General features: G+C 37.5%; 1 protein-coding gene across 6 annotated transcripts in view; it reads left to right on the top strand.

Annotated features, from left to right (window-relative positions):
* LOC109095844 (unconventional myosin-Ib) overlaps positions 1 to 15,632 on the top strand; it is a 75,210-nt gene that overhangs the window by 20,704 nt on the left and 38,874 nt on the right. For all 6 annotated transcript variants that reach the window (XM_042763268.1, XM_042763267.1, XM_042763266.1 and 3 more), the window contains exons 4-5: positions 11,027 to 11,121; positions 14,138 to 14,242. In XM_042763268.1, the coding sequence (XP_042619202.1) occupies positions 11,027 to 11,121; positions 14,138 to 14,242 (200 nt within the window). The remainder of the gene's footprint in view (positions 1 to 11,026; positions 11,122 to 14,137; positions 14,243 to 15,632) is intronic.

Here is a 15,632-nt window from a genome sequence, read left to right as displayed (position 1 = left end):
TCTTCTGTGTGGCTGCTCGCACCTGCTACTCGATATTGCTCATCCCAAAGAAGCTGCAATGAGAGTTTGCAGCTGTGTTCCAGGCTATTAGCACTAATTGCGTTTGATTAGAGAGGAACACAATGAGTAGCCATTACAGTGATATTCATGTGCTCTGTTCCAAATCTATTGTAGTATTTGGTGCCTGAGTAACATAAAATAGGTTATTTTACCTAATATTTGTATTTTTGTGCTGTACCAAGGCATTTAGCTTGGCAGCATGCTAACAAGAAACTCTGTTATAAATGCGCTTTGCACATTTTGTTTGAATGATACACAGAGTTGCTGATGTGGTGTGTTCCAAATTGCTTCTGGATGAGTTGAATCTGGACCTGCAGAAAACATCTTAAAATGTTTAAATCAATTCTGCTGAATTCCAGTTAGTGTTTTTTTTTTTTTTTTTTTTAAATCTTCACAGAAAAACAGGGGAAGGGGTCCACTTCAATTAGGGTGGATTTAGGACAGAGCCGTAATGTCGCCCTATCTTGGACAGTAGCCAGCATTCTTCACATTAAACACTGACATTAAACATCATATAAGCCAATTAGTGTCCACGTGTGGCTTTGAAGGTCTTTTCAGTAATCTGCATAACAAAGTTGGTGGCAGGTGCATATCCTGATATCAGTTCTGGAAGCTGGGGGTCTTGGATGGTGTGGAGATGGTGTTGCAGATGGGGACTTTGGTCAGTGTGACTTGCCCAGATTGAGCTGCTACGTCTCAGGGGGTGGGTTGTATTACATTGTGTGTAATGATGTAAGGGGACCTCTCAGCACTGCTATTGAGCAGCACCAGGGCATTGTGTGCAGAGAGAATGCACTCTGCTGATAGTGCAGCCCAGCCTACAAAATAACAGCTCAGAGGGATTTGATTGTTGTTGTTTTTTTTTTTTTTTTGGTCTTGAACTAGACAATTAGAAGCCATGCAATGGATTACTAAAGCATGTAGGGTGTTTCCCTGTTTATGACCCCAAGATGTTGTACTCATAAAAAAACAAGGCCATCGCTGGGGTGGAACCATAAGATACAAAAGATAAAAGGTACATCTTTGTACTTTATATGCACCTAAATGGTACATATTAGTACCTTAAAGGTAAATATTAGTATTTATTAGTGCTTCAAACGTACCTATTAGTACCTTTGGAAAGGGTACCAGCCAGTTGTGTAACTTTTTGTGTGAAATGGGCGCCAGCATTAATGCAACCCTATAAGCAATTTTGAAACGCGTGAATGGATAGACAGTTCAGTTTTCTTTTTTTCTTCTTTCTTCTTCTTCTTCCTTTTTTTTCCCCCCAAACTGTAACAACTGTAATATGTGGATTTTTGTATCACTGCAGATTTGCAATTTTTTTTTTCTTGCATTTTCTGTGTTTTGAGTGATCCTTATGAAAACAACCGTAAACATTCCTCCCATGACCAGTGGATTATGGCTTCACACACAACACAGGACCTGAGTAAAAGCATTTGAGTCCTGCTGAAGGATGCTGAGCAGACACTAAAAGAGCCTGGAGGTCAGGCAGCAACGTTCACCTCTCCCTCTCATGGCTTTGTCTTGCTGATCCATGGATATTTTATCTAGCTTGTCTTTGGGTAGCCTACATGTTCTTTAGTCTGACTAAATTAAGCTCCTAACACCTGGGAATTTAAGATCGGAGCAGATTTACTGTTATTATTCATCCATACATGACACTCAGCCATCAGTCTCATTGCAGAAGCTTTTGTCTTTAGATTTCTGTAGATATGTATTTGAGGAACTGCCTGGTCATCATGAGTTTTAGTACATTATGATTTGGAGGATGTCACAGCTTATAGGTCCCCTTTTGACATAATTTTAGATTTGGATCAACCAGTTTTCAATGAATACAAGTCCCAAAAAACAAACATATAATGCTAAATGCATGACCCTGTAAATTAATAGTTCTCCCAAAAAATATCACCTTTCCACTTTTCTTGAGTGGAAAACAGAAGCTTAAACATTTTGCCTGAAATCATGTGCCTGAAGTACAGTGTTGGAACAGGGTTGGGTAAATATATGGTGAAAAAATGTTTTGAGTGAACTGTCCCACCTTCTAGTGCTTTGAAGTCCATTTTAAAAGACTTTTCTTGAATTAATTGTTTTTGGGTTATACCATGTGGCACCTTCTGGTTAAGGCTGTCTGGCCTTCATTGAGGTTGAAAACAGGGATTCAGGCTGGTATTATCCAGGCACTTTAACTCCTACTTGCAGGCCAAGCCGGGTGTATATGTAATTTGTGCTGATCATCTGTGTACTATAACATTAGGCTTTACTACTATAGTGTAGGGTGTGTCTCTATTCATGACTGTCTTTGTAAGCAGAGAAAGAGATGTACAGATTACTGGACTGACAATCAGAATAGCAGATCATCTTCACCAGTAGCAGGTCATTATCACCCCATCCCCACAAATTGCAGAAGTGTGAATTTGGTGAGTGGTGTGTGAGTGGGAGATTTTTCTTTATTTGACTTGGTTTTTCACCGCCACATCTCACACACATATGGGAAGCAGGAGGCATGTTTCATCCAGAGTGTGGGCCAGATGTCTGCTTCTCTCATCATGCCTTTGCCTAAACTCTAGACTGGCACAAAGTTGCTGAAACTGCTGGTTAAAAGGGTCGTATAATGAGTAATCAAGAAGATCTAAAGAGAGTTGTAAGTTTAGAAAGCTCACCCAGCCTTATGCTGTTTTTGGATATGTGTAGCACCTACAACTCTGCAGCTCCTTCCGAAGTATCCCAATGTTAGATTTGAGCAACTGAACTTTATTTTCAACAAGATTTCTGATCATTTGAGTCTGATTTTAACATTTTAAGCTGTACATTACATTTCAGATTGATTTATTAATTTGTTGCAATGAAATGCAGATTTGGAAAGCGGACTTTATTGAAGCATGGAACACTTAACATAAGAACATAAAATTAAGCCAAATGAGGGCACTTAAAGGTAGAAAAATGTCATGCATGAAAACCTACTGTACCGTATTTTGTCTCTTCAGCTGCTGCTTTCCAGATGTAGACAATAATAAAATTGCTGTTTACAGTCACTACAGTTATTTGCTTACCCAGAATCCCTTTACGATCCAGGGTTTTGCAGAACAAAAAAATACGTTACTTTCTCCCTAGACGTGAAACTGAAATTGCATGTGTTTGTGCAGTACCATTTCAGTTTTTTTGTGTCAATGAGGATGTCAGAACACGACGACATTGGCTCAAATCTAACATTGGGATACTTCGGAAGGAGCTGCAGAGTTGTAGGTGCTACACATATCCAAAAACAGCATAAGGCTGGGTGAGCTTTCTAAACTTGCAACTCTCTTTAGATCTTCTTGACCCAATCAATCATGGGCAAAGTCCTAAGACTGTGCATAAATTGATGTCTTACAGTCTGCATTTGCTTTTACCCAAGACATCACTAGGATCACATTTTACAATGTGCGCTGTAGCAATTGTAAAGAACACAAAAAGTATATTTTTGTATTTATTACAGTCAATTCAACACAGTTTTATAATCTGCAAGTGACTCTCATTCATCATGTTGCTCACCCCACACATGCTTACAGGTAATATTGTATAACAAGTGTCGGCAAATACCTTTGAACATTCACATGGACATTCACAGTGTGCCATCCTGGTTGTTGGTTATCAGCGGTGGCTTTTAGCACAGAGAGAGATGAACTCTGGACTTTGCGTTGGCAGATATGCTCTTTTGTAGAGAGGGAAGCATCTCTTCTCATGTAATTGTGGCCACCCACCCTCACCCTTTTTTCAGTGGAACACAAAGCAAACTGCTTCTGTCCCTGCAGTATTCACTGCCTACAATTCAAAGCTGAATTAGTCCCCCCAAAAAAGAAAGAAACATTTTGGAGCCTTTGGGATATAGTGGGGGAAAATGCTCACTTCCCAAATGGAAAGTCCCTTCTAGGGGGTTGCATGAAAGTTGCATGAGGGCTTTATTATGTCCACACTGTTTGTTCTGGCTCAGGTTGTGTATTAACTTAATCATCTCTGTCATCAATAGCTATGACTCTGAATGCACATAAAAATGTGTACTTCTTTTGTCTGTCAGTTAATTATAGTTAAACAATTCGACATTATAGGAGTTTGATGGGCTTTTCTATTCATATTTGCTTTGGTAGTTTTTGATGTGGAAAATCTTTAACTCTAAATATGATTTGGAAAGAAAATTAATGTTTAATTGATTTACTGCTTAGTTCCTTTGAGAACCTTGTCCAGTATTTAAACAAAAATACATAGGACTTTCACTAACCGTACTAAAGTATTCCAGACAGGCATATAGTAATCGTGTCTGCCTACTGCCACATGTCCATGATTGCTTATCTGTTTTCCAAATATTAAAGTAGCATGGACCTGTGTGGATTTATGATTTGTAATGGTCAGATGTCGAAAACTATGGTATGCATTGAACTTGGCCTCAGCCAGTGTTTGCTTTTCTCATTGTTTACATTCCTGCTACAACTTACTTAAACACTTGACCTTCACTTTTCACCCATTGAATCAGATGAACTCTTACATTTGAAAGAATCTATCTAACCACATGTTTAATTATTAGATGTTTTAATTAACATTTCTTTAAAACATTACTGTCCAGTTTTACCTTACCAACATTTGCCGTCTGTTATGTCACTGTTAGAAGCATTTGCCTTATTCACAATCTCAAATTTTTGTGTGTGTGTAATGTAACAATTTCTTTAAATAAACCCTCGTTTCCTACATAAGAATGTCAACTTTGAGAACTTTTAAGTCATGCTGTTTACAGAAATGTCTGAGACGTTCTATAAAGTTTGTATAAGCAAGCAACCTTTTTTAGCTAGTCAGCCATGCTATACTGTGTTAAGTTATGACCATTATATAATCATAATATTGCACCCCATAATTGTATTTATTTTGGCTCTCAAAATGTGAAGGTGACCCCTCTCCCAGCATGTTCACAATCCCTCTCCCTCATTTCCTGCCACAGGGTTGGATAAACAAGCTTTGGCTCGTGTAGAACGGCCTCCTTTGGCCACAGCTAGATCATGCCACAATGGCATCGTTTGTCGTCTCGTGGAGACTGCTTGCCTCCCCGAAAGCTCTTCATCCATTCAGGGTCATACTTATTCCCCCCACCACCATGGAGACATTTCAAGTGATGTATTTTTATGTGGCTTGTTCATCTATTCTTTCTTTGTGCCACCCATCTGTGAGTGTGTGTGTGTGTGTGTCCTTTTATATTGGTGAATGCCATTTCTAGTTTGGGTTGTGGTCGACTTTGAATATTGGAAAGCCATTTTCTCTTCCTGAAGAGTGAGTGTGAATGAATGAGAGAGGATGTTCTCCCTGTGGGGTGTCAGGACACCAGAACACATGAAGGTTTGTGCTAGACCTCTAAAACGCTGTTGTTTTATATTGGAATACATTTTAGTTCATCCGTTTTCCCGTGCATTGCCAAAAGCTTTCTTATAACTGCCTGGACAGCATATTAAGGTATCATAATTGTGCTTCTAATTCAAAGGCTGTTCCAGAATACATCTAAATTAGCTTGCATTGGCCAAAATCCAAGGCAGAATCATGTGTATCCTTTTGGAGAACTCAATCCCTGAATGCACTGTGGGCTCTAAAAAAATAATATATTCACAGAAGACTGCAGACAAGCAAGAGAAATATCAACTATACTTATTTACTTCATTTTAAAAGTGTTGGTGAACAAAAAAAATACATTATACTTAATATTAGACTCAACATGCATTTGATTTCAATGGCTTTTGCTGTTAGCATGTTGCTAAGCTAAATTCCGTAGGGTCAGCATAAAGTAAAAATGCACCCAGTCTATTTTATAAATGCATGTTATGGGGTCCTATTTTGTGCATATGACCTCATAAATTACCAAGTAAAATGTAATCAAAATGTCATGTACATCACAATATGGAACAAAAATCTCTTTTGTTTAATCAGGACTTTAATAAGTGCACAAATCCATATCTCACATGAATAATGGGTAAAGCAGACCATAGAATGCACACTTCAAAATCTTGGTGAAAGTATTGAGTCTTCCAGGTACTTTTCACCAACCGTCTTACTTACCGAATAGTATTTCAGTCATGTTTCTCTTTTTGCCTACTGTATAGTAGGGAAGTAGGCATATTTGGATGCAGTGTTTATTTTCCCCTCAGCTTGTCACAATTCATTCTGGATTTTCCATCTGCTTGAAGGATGCATGCAGCACTGCCTACTCTTTCCCAAAAGAATGTATACATGTTCCCTTAAAATGCTTCACACAGACAGCTTGCTAGGTTTTGGAGTAGGGCCTGAATATAAGTCTACATAGGTCACCTCAAAGGACAGATGGTGGGACACGTTACAGAACATACAGAGCACAAACGTCAGACAGAGGGAAGCAGTAAAGTCATCCGGTTTTGGGTGACTAAAAACAGACTCCCGTGATCTACTTCCTGAGGGTTTGAAAGGGCCAATGGAAGGGGGGTCCCATATGTAGTTCTCTAAGACTCTATTGTTTAAACAATTGTGTGTTAGAACAATCGGCAAATGAAAGATGTTTTTTTTTTTTTTTTAATAACCTATGTAATTAATTTTTTCCTGAGAAAAAAAAAAAAATGATTTATGTATATATATTTAGTTTCAATCTTTCTAAAAATCTTTTTTTTGTAAACGAATCCGCCGTAAAATCAAGTGAACAAAGGACCAAGTTCTTACTGACGTTGTCTGGATCGTCTTTAAAAAAAGTTAATCCAGTATTTCCTAATGTTGGGATCAGAAGGAACTTGATGAAAAAAGTTTTGATTTATCACAATTGCCACTGCACAGCGTCTTGTTGTCTTTGTACCCAACTTTATCCTTTGGCTTTTGTGTAGACTTAGGCTGGCGAAAGTTTACTGGCAAAAACACTGAGATTTAACTATTGGGAATCACATTGTCTTATTTCACAGCTCCCATATGGAAAAGCATCACATCTGGTGGCTGTTTGCTGTGCAATAGCTTCTCCATGTGCATGTTAAATCAGACACACTAAGACACACAAACACACAAAGTCTATAAAACAAAAAAGAGCATTGTGCTAGAAGAAGCTGAGGTGTTTGTGGCCACCTGGTTGAATGCACTTTTTGGCCTTCCTTCTCCGGCGCTTCCGTGGTCCATTGTTTGTTCCAGCAGAATCCGTGATCATTTCACCACAAGTAGGAAAACATTACTTCCACTGTGGCTCATTCTTAAATGCATACGGATATCCTATTCCAGTGTACAGAGCTGTCCAGCCTGCTGAGGCGTGATTCATTATTTGGCTTCTGTGTATTTTGTCCTGCCCCCAGCTCTGTACATTAACATCATTGATGGTGGCTGTATTTTGGGTGCTCCTACCCTTGTGATTAGTTTTCCCCTTTTAAGCAAGACTGTCCATGGTAGAAACATACTATTTTCTTCCATGTGCCTCATGTTGCGGCTTTGGCCCTCACCACAGCCTTAAAGGGTTAGTTCACCCAGAAATGAAAATTAGCCTCTAAATTACTCTCTCTCAAGTCATCCTAGGTGTATAAAGGACTTTCTTCTTTCAGACGAATCCAGTCAGAGTTATATTAAAAATTGTCTTTGATCTTTTAAGCTGTTTAATGCCACTCAGTGGGTGTTGCATGCATCAGTCCAAAAGTTGTTGAATTAAAAGCGTCCATCCATAAAAAAAAGCAAACCTCATACGTCATCCGCCCGGAACTGTTTCCATGTACAACAGTGAGTGCAAGCTGGATTAAAGTGATTATTACGTTCTGAATATGGATATTTTTCTTACAAAAACACATCAGTTCGCTACAGGAGGCCTTTGTTCACCCCCCCGGAGCCGTGTGAGACACTTTTTTTTTTTTTTTTTTTTTTTATGGATGGGCACTTTATGGACTGCCTATGGAGGTCTAAGGGTCCATTCATATTCAGATTTAAGCTATTCATTTTAACATGGACCCTTCGCCAGTGCAAAAAAAGATTTCGCAATGTATGCTAGGACTGCCTGTAGCATCACAATGGTCCAGATTTGCCACTTTGGTAATTTTACTTTGGATAATTGTATTATGCTTCTCTCTTGTTCGGGTCATGTAGAGCGGTTTTGCCACCTCACAAAGCTCAAACATCTATCTAGGCCATGCACGTTTCTGTGTTGATGTAATGCCGCATGCCCTCTCTAGCTCTCCTACTCTTCTCTTTTCCTCACAACTCTCTCCCAGGCCTCCGCCCAGAGCCCAAACCTCCATCAGATGGACTTTTTTTTGGGGGGGGGGTACAATTTGTGGAGCGTCAGTCTGTTCCATTCAAGATTTTGTTTGGAGTGTTAATAGTAATACTTGTGAGTTAATATATTATCTTCATAATATTTAAATAAAGCCTCTGTTCCCAAACTTAGCGAGCTGCTTTGCTGTCTAACAGCTATTGCAGCAAGAAAGTTTAAGTTATTAATTTTCATATTTGGAGTGTAGGCAGCTATTAAGAGTTCTGTGCAAAGTTGGTTTGTTGTTTATCGCAGTTGATTACATTTACATTTATGCATTTAGCAGATGCTTTTTTCCAAAGTGACTTACAGTGCATTCAGGCTATACATTTATTTATTTATTTTTATCAGTATGTGTGTTCCCTGGGAATTAAACCCACAAACTTTTGTGCTGCTAACGCAATGCTCTGCCACTGAGCCACAGGAACTACATCTGGGATTAAAACACTTTTTACTTTATATGTTACTGATTTGATACACTCTACATGGGTAGCTTTGTGTGCCATACAAATACCCCTATTCATGTAAACCACACAGGAGACTCGCAATTTGTTTCAAGCGTTTAGCATTAGCGTTTCGCAAGTAGCTAACAATGCAGCTCTCCAAGCATAAAAATACTTGTATAAAATAATCTATAAAACTTTTTTTAACCTGTTCTTTTATTGAATTTAAATGTTCACATTGGACCCAGCTTTTTCCACCATATGAAATGGATATTTTTCTTTGAGTTTGTTGTTGTGCCTTCTGGGATTTTAGAATGCATCGTATCATCCACACACTTTTGTAACAGCCTACAATGCCTTAAAATGCTTTCTTCGTAGGCAGCTTGCAAGATTTTGGAGCCAAGTGTCATAATATGCTCTTTCATTTATGCTATTTATCCATTTCTGTGAGCTGAAAAAGTCCTGACATGCCTATGACCCTTTTTAGGGCCTTTCAGTGAAATTTTCTTAAGCATCCAAACATATGCTTGGCATATCAGAGATGGCAGTTTTGTCATGGTCATTAAGAACATGCATATCAGAAATTCAGAAGGTATAACAGAAATTCCATTCAGCCTTGGATCGCTTTATCATTGTTCTACAATTTTTTTTTTTTGTTTTGTTTTGCTATACACACACACCACTAGCTCCCCGTGAACCTGATGAATCCAGACTTTTATGCATAATAGAGGAGGGGAACTACATGCAACATTTCCCTCACAATCAGACCTATTATTAGTGGTGGTGTTGGAAAATTCCTTGGTAATGATTGTTGAAAAGTACAGACTGTGAGGACACTGGGAGGTGGAACAAAATGGGTTGAAATTAGCACTGTTTTTAGGCAATGTGTAGTCCAATTTATTTAGAGCTGATCACTCACTCTGGAGAGTGTCAGTCTGTAGTGTCTACAGCAACATCTACTGACACAGTCTCCTGTCCTATAGATGGGAACTGAGACTGCTGCTCTTTCTTCTTTTTCCTCAAATGAATCATTTACAATTACATCATTGTTACAGTGCCCACTGGGTTATAGAATTGAATGACCCACTTTTCTATTGTTTACTGCCCTGGAATTTATGGAGAACGAATCTAATTACTGATTCTTTTCTTTCAGAAGATATTTCCTTTTTGTTTTCTATTACGAATCACAACATAAGTGTAATAGTCCTAGACAGTTTACACTGAGGAATTTGCTCAAGTTCTATCGACGACAATGCGTCCATCAATAAAATAAATTAGCTGCAAAGCACAATAATTCAACAGACTATTATGCTATGATGGAAGGTTGTGCACTGCAGGGAATAACAATGGTAAATGCATAATTAAAATGCAATTAACTATATACTCGTGCATAGTTAAACTGGCCTTTTTAAGAGTCTGTTTTAATAATGTTGTGCAGTGCAGTTGGCTGCTGAAATGTATATTTTACTTAATGTAATTATATGTAATATTATCGATATTAATACACTTCAATGTTTAATTGTAAGGATGTTTCTTTGTTTACTTACATTTGAATAGCTATTTTGGTAATGTGTTGGGTCACCACCTGGTTTCCGATGTAAAATCTGGGTCCTAAAGCAGCACCACTGGATAACCACAACGTTAAACATTTTGGATATAAATATGACTAGTTTTGAATATAAACTGGTGTAGGGCTGGGCGATATATCTAACGATATGATCATGTGCATCTAGTCAGTAAATCTGGTTCCTTGATTACCGCTAAATCGCCATCACTTTCTTTCAAATAGAGCGGCATTTAATAGACAGAGCCGTAGATTACTGACAAGCTACGCAATATCGCGTTGATTATCGAAGGCGATTCATCTGGGATAATCAACGCGATATTGCGTACCTTGTCAGTGAACTACGGCTCTGTCTATTAAATGCCGCTCCATTTGAAAGCAGGTGATGGCGATTTAGCGGTAATCAAGGAACCAGATTTACTGACTAGATGCGCATGATCATATCGTTAGATATATCGCCCAGCCCTAAACTGGTGTGTGACCATCATTGGCACTTCCCAGCTCTAAACCATGCATATCGGAGAATGCTGCAAAGTGCTCTCAATTTAGATCAGGTACTTTAATAAGGTCTAGATGGTTGAAGTAAATCGCTTGTACAGATTGAGCAGAACAGTGCAGACAGGTGCTTAACTGCAAACGAAAGCTTTGCGTTGTTAAATAATATTTTAAAGCCTGAATATTCTCTTTCTCTCTCTCTATTCTCAGTTATGCTCTGGCAGATGAGGCCTACCGGTCCCTGCGGGAACAAGATAAAGACCAGTGCATTCTCATCACTGGAGAGAGCGGAGCAGGAAAGACGGGTAAGACATTAGTGATTCTTCAAATGTTATATTTTTTATAATTGTGACTAGAGCTTAATTTGAATTTAATGTTTTGCTGCGATTTTATTTTTTTATAAAATGAAGAATCACAAATTTTAATAGAAATACTACCAAACATTAGAATTAGACACTTTGAAAGTTTGCCAATGTTAAAGGCAAAGTGAAAAGAATGATCCAACCGCATGTCAGTGCACGTGATTAATCACTTTGTGGAGGACCAGAAGGTGCCATTCATACAAAATACGCTTTTGTTGACAAAGATGCAACATGGGCAGTGGAACAGGAGAAAATGCAGAAAGAACGGAGTTGAGCTTCTTTTAACACATTTTTAGAATGCGCAACAGTCAAACGCATCCATGTTTACATAGAAAAAACTATGGAAATTAGCGCAATTGAATAAAAACCTGTAAAGAACTTCTATAGTGTATGTCTGAAATTTCATGTTTGCATCATGATGACAGGCTGAAAGCTGCTGTTCATTGTTTTTACAGAACATTTCTAGTTAATAGTCTACTGGTAAAATACCTTCAGTCAATTTGAATTACCTTGGCTTTACTTTTGAGATTTTTTTAAATAACTTTTCCCTGTATTATTTCTGAACATATAATATGTATAAGACAAGTTTGTACAAGATGTAGTTGTAGTTCATGCATCTTTTTTGCAAAGATATTTAACAAGTGATTTGTTTAACATTTACATTATTTTGACAGCTTCATGTGTGGTGCACTTGAAATAGAAATTTCTTTAACTAGAGGGTTAATAAAGAAAAAGTTACTTGAATCATGTTGTAGTTACATTTTCAAGTTAGTAGTTACTAGTTAAAAATCGAAAAATGGACAAACGTTCTGAAAAAATTTAGATTTTTTTTTTTTTTTTTTGCCATATCGCCCAGCCCTAATTGTTACACCAGCTGCTTTCTTGATGGTGAAACAATTTATATGATTTTGTAACTGTTATTTCTCATTCTCTTGCACTCGTCAATTTAATCCACTCATTACTCCAGTTGATCTCTTTAACAATGCTGTCAACAGATGTATTTGCACATGCTCTCAGATGGAGCAGCATTTACTACACAGAGCCATAATTTACTGAGAAGATGCGCAAACAGCTGTCATTATCATGAACAATTTTTTATTGATTTCATAATCCTACAATTATATCGTCTGCGATTATGAACGCGATTTTGCATAGCTTGTCAGAGAATTACGGCTCTGTGTAGTAAATGCTGCTCCACCTGAAAGCAGCTGATAGAGATTTACTACTAATCACAGCACCGGCTTTACTGACAAAATGTGCATGACAAACTCGATTAATCGCAGTCGATTAATCGTGCAGCCCTGACTCTGATGGTAACTTACTCCGGGTTACATTTGCAATGCATTTTCTTTGTGGTACAAACAGACAGTATGTCATAGACTCTGAATAGATTGATATTGTTATGGTTATGCAAGTTGGATTAATCTGCAATCTAAAGTAATGATTTAGATTAAATTAGTTTTGCAGACTAACATACCTCTTTGAAGTGTGCTGTCCATCTGTGTTGGAGCTTTTTCAAAAATTGCATTTCAATTCTTTGTGTGTCAAACGGTTCATCTGGTGTTGGGAATCAGATCAAAATCTACAAATGGGGAACAGGTGCCATGTTTCTGATAATTTATGGGCCAATTATAAATGTATCAGCATTTTCATTCGACTCCCATCCGGTGTTTTCATATGAATACAATCTCATATTCTCCCTTTGAGATATCACATAATTTTCCTTTGTGTTCTAAATAGCAAATTGCTAATTTATTAGAAACTTTGTGTAGTTAATTTTATGACTCTTTATGAATGACTTATAGATTTTAAGAAGTATTTTAAAATTGGGAAATGTAAATACACATTTTTATTTTAGTTTTTGAATTGTAAGTATTTATATAACAAGCAGATATAGTATTGCAATTTTCTGACTAAACATTTAAGTTGTCTTCATGTCAGCTCAACTCTGTCATGTTCTTTTAGTTTAGGATCTTTTATTACTTGATGAATGCTGAAGATTAACCACAGCCATGTAGCAGTACAAAACTGGACTTCTCTTGGTTTAAAATGGTCATTTTACTGTGCCAACCGTTCAAATCTAGGACATCCAACATTCAAGGCAATAAAATAAATGGGGATTGTGGTAATCCACACACTACAGACTACAGACCAAGGGCTGATGAAAATCATTGACTGTTAGTCAAGGTTACTCTGTTAATTTCAAAATGCTCTTCTGTACTAATGAAAATGTACCCCAGCTCAGAAATAAATGAAACTGGGCTCTTTTTTTTTTTTTCAGTGTTCAGGTCCTATGCTTAAAGCTATATGTAATGAGGAGTTATAGCATAATTTTCTATCCGCTTGATTGGCGCTCTGCCATCTCTTCATGTATTAGGTTTGATCAAAATGTTTCATATGTTTAGTCCTGTGAATTGAGCCAAAAATAGCCATAAATCTCTAAAACATAAGTGGGCGTCCTTGCCTTCAGAAAACATTTCATGTCAGCACTTCTGTGCGCAAGTCACGTCCAGACATGGAAAAGTCATTAAGCGTCGAACAAGATAAATCTTACACAGCCATTAGTGCCAAGTAGATTAAAATCATTCCATGTAAAAACTAAAACACAGTTTTTAAATAATAATATATATAGTCTAATAGTATATATTGTACTATACAAATTATTTATTTTACATTGTTATATTTGCCAAATTGAACACTGATCCAAAGGCTTTCCGCTCTATTTGAGTTGTTCAATCAACTCTTCATGATTAATTATCAGCTCAATGGGATGTTGACGACTTTTTAAACAGCTGATCTCATAGTTGGCTTTGAAAGAATGGGGGAGTTTGGATTCTGATGTGAGGTGGGAAAGGCGTTTGCTCCCTTTAGAATGAGGTTGATGTAAAGGGAATTTTTGGGGTGTGGTCTCGTCTAGAAGTTGACCCCTGACCTCATTCTTCTGTGGTCTGATTTTCAGAGGCCAGTAAGTTTGTGATGTCATATGTGGCGGCAGTGTGTGGGAAGGGCCAGGAGGTGAACAAAGTGAAGGAGCAGCTGCTTCAGTCCAATCCCGTGCTTGAGGGTGAGTCTTCCACATCTTCTGTTTTTGCACCAGTTGCCTTGTCTATGTGTTATTTCACACCTTTAAGACACTCAGATCCATTGGCTTTCCTTAAAACATACATCGTATGTTCTTGAATCTAACAGCAGGTCAGTTAATAGGAAACTTTGTGGAAGATATTTTCAGATTCTTAAAGGCAAGTTTGGAAGCAGATGATTTGAGACCTACATCATATGTATTTTCCCATTATCGTGCCCTACTTTCAACTAAAGCACTAAAAGTTTTTTGGTCCCTGTTGGCAATTAGACAACTGTGTTTTTTTATGTGGGGCCATGAACAGGAAATGCCCATAAGTGATGAGATGAAGATGGAGTAGAAATGCCCAGTGCTTCTTGGCAGCATGACTCAGAGCAGAGTGAAGTCCCACATCTGTGAGAGTTTAGCTGCTGGAAGTAATGAGCCCCACACCGGGGGTCCTGCACATTTCCTGCTGCTGTTCCCTACAATAGACTCTCTGAGTATATGTAGCTCATGTATGTGTTCAGATGGAAAATGTGAAAATTATTTTTATTTAATGTTGTAATAATGAGGGGCATGTTATACTACAAAAATAAAGGTTCTTTATTGGCGTTTTTGGTTCTGTGAAGAGCCTTTCACAAATTTCCGTGTGTTTCCTAGTACTTTATAGTGGAAAATAAGGTTTAAAATATTGATTTTAATCCTCACACTAAGAAAAAAAAAAGTTATTTTAAGAACTGTTTACTGAAAGGTTCAAGTAATGAAAAAAAAAATGGTTCTTCTATTGTATCGCTGCAAAAAATTCAGTAAAATCATATTCATACGAAAAACACCAAAAAAAGAAGTGTTTCACTGAAGAACACAATGGTTTCTGAAAGAAAATAGCTGTCAGACCAAATGTAATCTGGCTGTTTTTGTATGCAGAGTTTCCATAGTCATGGAAAACTTTAGGGAATTAATTTGTCTTAACTCTTTGCAGTCATCATATAATGAGTGGAAATAGAGATTGAACTGTAACAATGAAGTTTAATTTGAGAATTATGGTTCATTTGTCACATTGGAAATGGAAGGTTGCATTGTGGGATACATTATTCTGTGCATTGTGCTGTTTTGTGTAGCTCAAATGTAGTAGGTTATCTGGATATTCCATGCATACTGAACACTTGCTTACTGAACGCAGTATACATACATTGTACTAGAGTAATATATTCTGAACGTAGCCATTGTTCGTTTGATCTGAGAGAACATTGAAATATTAATTTAGTGTTGTCTTGTAGCTCAAACAGTAAAGCATGGCACAAGCAATGCCAAGGTCATGGGTTCAGCTCTACGGGAATGCATGAACTGTAAAGCTTGAACGCAAAGTTAGGATGTATTTATCTGCCAAATCTAT

The sequence above is a fragment of the Cyprinus carpio genome, chromosome A9 (assembly GCF_018340385.1).
Source record: "Cyprinus carpio isolate SPL01 chromosome A9, ASM1834038v1, whole genome shotgun sequence".
In the NCBI taxonomy this organism is placed as follows: domain Eukaryota; kingdom Metazoa; phylum Chordata; class Actinopteri; order Cypriniformes; family Cyprinidae; genus Cyprinus; species Cyprinus carpio.
The sequence above is the reverse complement of the archived record's forward strand: the minus strand, read 5'-3'. Positions and strand labels throughout refer to the sequence as shown.